This window comes from Misgurnus anguillicaudatus, chromosome 7 (genome assembly GCF_027580225.2).
Source record: "Misgurnus anguillicaudatus chromosome 7, ASM2758022v2, whole genome shotgun sequence".
In the NCBI taxonomy this organism is placed as follows: domain Eukaryota; kingdom Metazoa; phylum Chordata; class Actinopteri; order Cypriniformes; family Cobitidae; genus Misgurnus; species Misgurnus anguillicaudatus.
This window is the reverse complement of record NC_073343.2, coordinates 36451403-36457497: the sequence shown is the minus strand read 5'-3', so window position 1 is coordinate 36457497 and position 6095 is coordinate 36451403. Positions and strand designations below refer to the sequence as shown.

Sequence of the window (6095 nt, the reverse complement as noted above, 5' to 3'; positions counted from 1 at the left end):
TGAACTGGCATGTCATTTGCAACTATATGATGCACATAATAACTATCTGACCGACAGTTTGAGATAATAAAAGTGATCTGGTATTTTTGTGTGAATAGTTAAATTTTATCACTGTAACTGCATGTATTAGATGGTTGCATTGCATAAAAACAATTCCTAACTATTTTTTTTTTCAGATTAAAGTTTCAGTCATGAATTTTTGGGGAGGGGGGTGCAAAGAGATGCATCCACACAAAGGGGTGAGCACTCTGAAAAGTTTGAGTGAGAAACACAGATGTAAGGGTCTTACACCAGATTTTAAAATCAATGGCTTTATCATTATGTAAATTATTTTTCTGAATACATCCCGATAATTGGTGGACTCCTCCTTCATGCCGGATGCCTCCTTCATACGCGTCTATGTGCAGACAGAGCAAAACAGCTATTAATAGTCAAACTCTCAGGCACTCAAGTATGTGAAGGAGGAACAACCCCCACCCTGCCCCATAAAACCCCTAAACCCCCCATTACCAACTGTGATATAAAATGACAGCAATCTGAACCCCCCCCCACACACACACAAATACACACACAACACACACACACAATCTGCACATCAAACTCTTATTCTGATTAGAACAAATTATTCTGATATCAAGTATCCTTATTTGCTTATTTTAGATTGACATTAAGAGCACTGCTATCTAAAGCAGAAGAGATGACAATGAGTCTTAAACCAGTTTAAATCTGAGTTTAAAAACACTTTTATTTAACATTGTCCACATTGTTTCAAGACAAACAAATTAAAACAAGTTGTAATATTAGAAATAAAGAGGTTTTGATAAAAATATTTTTAAAATATGTGTAGATAAAATAAAAAGGTATAAGAATTTCTAAGAAGATCAAATGTATTAGCATTTGTAAAGTAAAAAATGAAATGTATGTAAATCCATGAGAAATTCCATCAATGTCTTTTCTATGATCAGATTTTAGCTTTAAAGTCATTAACGACGGCTCCTAGTATTTATGACATGGACTACTTTGGAAATGTCTTTAAGAAACTTGCTTTGCGTGCACACACGCTTCCTTCAGACGGCCATATGTTGCCATAGTAAGGTAGAATTTCCTAATGGGGTGCTAAGGATGGGGGGTCTTATGAATAACACCAAGGGGTGGATAGGGACCAAATGTTTGACCGGCTCACGTTCATAACACCTGATGAGAACTATGACCCTAAAAGGAGACAGCTAAACCAATCAGACATCAGCTACTACTAGATCTCAAGCCAATCACAGCGCTGAGAAGGGGGAGAGGACCCAACTGGTGTTACCCCTCAGCTGTTAACCACATTTAGGGTTCGAGCCCACACACTGGCATATTGACATATACAGTATTCTTCCTGAGGAGTGAGAGAACCTTAAGATGTTACTAAAACTAGACCCAGCAAACTCTAGTTAAGGCAGGTTGGCATCTTAAGGCATGCTGGGTTTGCAAAAAGTTGAATAATCAAAATGATATCAAAAGAGTGCTGGCTATATCCTAGTTAATCTCCTGACCAGACTGAAACATGCATGAAACATTTATTATGTAAATATATATATCACCCAACAGTTACTGAAATTCCTTATAGGAAATGTGTCATTATTTCAAAGTGCTTTAAAGACTTTTTAACACATGCTGCATTCTTGCTTTTATACAGTAAGTCATAAAACACTTGCAAGAGCACTTGGAAAATAAAATCATATATAACAATATAGCAAACAAGCATGCTATACCAGATGATCATTTTTGATTTAATGAAATGCAAACACTTAGAAACGATTGGTTTGTACGTGCTGTGCAAACATGAACACTATTATTCTCAAATGAACGATGAAATAATCGGATCTATGACTGTATCTGAAACTGTTTGAAGATTTTGATTATTGGCACGCAGCCGGCTATTTCTAAGGAAGCCCTTCTTAATTTTAGGGAGGCCCGATTGGCCCGCCTTCGAGATCAGATTCATGGGTGGAGGGTTATTTTCTCTTTTTTTATTTTTTCTTGGATGTACTTATTTGGGCTTGTGTGAACTCGATGCTCCACCCCGGCCCCCAGGAGCCCGTCTTATTTAAAGGGCGACTCTCACCTTGTCTCTCTGTCCCAGTGGAAGCATCAGTCTTGTGATAACAACTTGGTGAGTCCAACGAAATACTGGTTAGACGAAGAAGCTGGAGCTGTTTTTTGAAATCTCTTTAGACCTACAGATGGATGTTTGACTTTGGGCTTTGTGAAGATAGTTTGAGCTGTCCAAAAGATAACGCAGAAATTTGAAGCAGTCGCCTTGAAGACGCCTTTAGTTTTTGCTAGAGTAGATGATTTTAGGGTAACTCGTAGAGCTTGAATCTTACAGTAAGTCACATCGTGCCGTTATTAGCATAGAGTAAATGCGTTCTTCATTTGATACTGAAGCATCTTGGTGCAGAATGCTATGAATGAAGCTGGCCAGAAAGCAGGTGTGATGTAATGTGACGACAGCTGCGACCAGGGCGAGCTGCGAAAGCGAGAGACAGTTTGATTTAAATGACCGGAGCATCTGTCCTTCACTTCAACTCTGGTCTTTCTTTGGCTTTACAGCGACAGCACAGCAGATAGAGTTTCAGGAAGCCTTCAGGAACAGAAGCATGTGTCCGTCATAGCTTTAAAGAAGACTCCTGTACTTATTCCTATTCTATTTTAAACTATACAGTTCAGATTCAAGGTTCAAGAGTGAATGCAATTTAGAGAAAAATGTCCTGCCTCACAATACAACATAATTTAGGGCATTCGGATGTAGACTCTATTAGAGTACGATACAGAAGCAACGTGTTTATTAGTGACTATTAGCAAAAAAAACGAAAGTTTGTAAAATATAAATAGTATGTAAGGTTTGAATGAATGAGTGTGTGTGTGTGTGTGTGTTGTATGTATGACATGAGTCCATGTGAAGAATGACTTTATAAGTAACTATTCGCCTCTCCGTAGCTCTGTCACTAACCATGCCACTTTCTTCACAGACCAACCAGAAAAACCAACCATGTGCGACGACGACGAGACTACCGCCCTCGTGTGCGACAACGGCTCTGGCTTGGTCAAGGCTGGATTTGCCGGAGATGACGCTCCCCGTGCTGTCTTCCCCTCCATTGTTGGAAGACCCCGTCACCAGGTGCGAATGCATCTGCATTACAATTGAAGGCATTATACAGGAAATCCTCTCCTATAGAGCCAAATGTTCAGTAATGTGAGCTCTATGAGCTGAGCTAGGAATTCGTTTATTGATGATTTATTTTACAGTAAGACACGTATAGGACGGTCACTAATGCTGCTGCTTCTCTCTTCATCAGGGTGTGATGGTCGGTATGGGTCAGAAAGACAGCTACGTAGGTGATGAGGCTCAGAGCAAGAGAGGTATCCTGACTCTGAAGTACCCCATTGAGCACGGTATCATCACTAACTGGGACGACATGGAGAAGGTGCGTTTTCATGTCTTTAGAAGAACCTTACTCATTTAAAGTTCACATTCATAAATTACACCCCAAAGAATTAGCCTGAAAACTGAAATCATTTTCCTTAAAAAGGCCATATTTAAAACTATGGTGGTCATTTTCATGATTGTTCTTGTTCTTCAGATCTGGCACCACACCTTCTACAATGAGTTGCGTGTGGCCCCTGAGGAGCACCCAACCCTGCTCACTGAAGCCCCCCTTAACCCCAAGGCCAACAGAGAGAAGATGACACAGGTACTGATGATGACATTGCTCCCAAATAGAGTCCTATACTTTCTCCATCGATCTGTTGCGTTCAATCGTATAACAATCGCTTTAATTTCACTTCTAGATCATGTTTGAGACCTTCAACGTCCCTGCCATGTATGTGGCCATCCAGGCTGTGCTGTCCCTGTACGCCTCCGGTCGTACCACCGGTATCGTATTTACATCCATATTTTAAAGTTATTTAAACTAGTTTAACTATAATATATAAGATGAAAGTTAAAAATGACACATTTCAAGTTAAACGAAACTGCTTTTGTACTATTAGTAATGAGGAAGATACAATTTAGAATATACATTTATAATCATCATAATATTACAAATAATAAATGGGAACTGTGTATTAAATGTAAATGATCTAGTTTCCATGAGGATTTAGGATTTCAAATATCCTGCATTTTTATAGATGTGTTTTAATAGCCTATGTATATGTCTATAAATGTATTTGCGAGATAGCACGAATGAGCGTTAAACTAATGACGCGTGTGACGCCCCGCAGGTATCGTGCTGGACGCCGGTGACGGTGTGACCCACAATGTCCCAGTCTATGAGGGTTACGCTCTTCCTCACGCCATCATGCGTCTGGATCTGGCCGGTCGCGATCTTACCGACTATCTGATGAAGATCCTGACTGAGAGAGGTTACTCTTTCGTGACAACCGGTGAGTGACTGCAGCCTACGAGTGGTGCGCACTGAATGATAAATCACGCGCCGGTTCACTTCTTTAACTGATGTTTATAACTCCACAGCCGAGCGTGAGATCGTGCGTGACATCAAGGAGAAGCTCTGCTATGTGGCTCTGGACTTTGAGAACGAGATGGCCACCGCTGCCTCCTCCTCCTCCCTGGAGAAGAGCTACGAGTTGCCCGACGGTCAGGTCATCACCATCGGAAACGAGCGTTTCCGTTGCCCCGAGACTCTCTTCCAGCCATCCTTCATTGGTACGTCACTATTGAGACGCTCTTGACTTGTTAAACTTATTAGCTGGTGTTTTTTTTTTTTTTACTAAACTCACCTGTGACCCTCAGGTATGGAGTCCGCTGGTATCCATGAGACCGCTTACAACAGCATCATGAAGTGCGACATTGACATCCGTAAGGATCTGTACGCCAACAATGTCTTGTCCGGTGGTACCACCATGTACCCTGGTATTGCTGACCGTATGCAGAAGGAGATCACTGCCCTGGCCCCCAGCACCATGAAGATCAAGGTGAGCAATTATAATAATACAAAAATCATCATTTGAAATGCCAAACTCATTATTTATAGCATCATAAACATGGCATAAAATAAAGATACAGTATGTCATCTCAGAGCTAAGTTGCTCATTGGTTTATGGTGAAATACTGAATGTTTCTTTGTCTTTCCTCAGATCATTGCTCCTCCTGAGCGTAAGTACTCTGTCTGGATCGGTGGATCCATCCTGGCTTCCCTGTCCACCTTCCAGCAGATGTGGATCACCAAGCAGGAGTACGATGAGGCTGGTCCATCCATTGTCCACAGGAAGTGCTTCTAAATCATCAGCAATGTCAGCCTCAGCCGTACATTTGTACCGTCTCTTTTACTGTATATACATGTAATGTTGTAATAAAAACAGATCAATGATAACAGATTACTGCTTACAGAGTGATCATTGATTTCACTGAAGTGCAAGAGCGCCCCCTAATGCATACAAGAATGAATGAACGTAAAACAAATGAACATTTCTCTTACAAAAAACTACTGAGCTGAGCATACACAAAAATGTCAAAAATACATACATAAGGACTCAGCACTAGTGGAGTGTAGTCACGCAAAACTCGCTTTCTTTATTGAACATAGTATCATACCAAAACAAAACAATAATAAGGAGTAACCTCATAAAAGAAAAAACAAAGGGGAAAAGAACAAAACTAAAATTATCATGGCTCAAATCAAACAAAACAAAAAAAGTATACAATTAAAAGAAAAGGATTTAAATTAAGAAAAAAAATAAAAGTATTGAAAAGATTATACGTCGAGTGCTTACAATGTTCTGAGTGCTTTCTTGTTAAGAGAAAATAAAATTGTCTTTAAATACTGTTTTATCTCTTGTAAAAATATAAAAATAGGTTTGCAGTTAGAAAATTTGCATTTCTGTACATCAAATGTACAAAAGTACAGAATTAGATTTATTATAAAACAAGCATTTGAATTTCCTTCAAAGAATCCCAAAATAAAAATTTTAGGACAAAGATAAACAAACCAACATATTTCCAAAACTCATATTTGCACAACCAAAACATTTGAAAAAGAGTTTCAGTGTCATTCTAACATAAGATACATTTTAGTGTCAAAATTAAAACGACA

General features: G+C 39.4%; 1 protein-coding gene across 1 annotated transcript; it reads left to right on the top strand.

Moving 5' to 3' along the window:
• Positions 1–2023: 2023 nt before the first annotated feature.
• actc1b (actin alpha cardiac muscle 1b) lies at positions 2024–5379 on the top strand. The gene is made up of 9 exons (XM_055172721.2): positions 2024–2155; positions 3015–3163; positions 3342–3470; positions 3627–3737; positions 3835–3919; positions 4267–4428; positions 4517–4708; positions 4796–4977; positions 5140–5379. Exons 2-9 carry the CDS (start codon positions 3035–3037, stop codon positions 5281–5283), a joined length of 1134 nt encoding a protein of 377 aa, XP_055028696.1. The 5' UTR covers positions 2024–2155; positions 3015–3034; the 3' UTR covers positions 5284–5379.
• Positions 5380–6095: the final 716 nt, after the last annotated feature.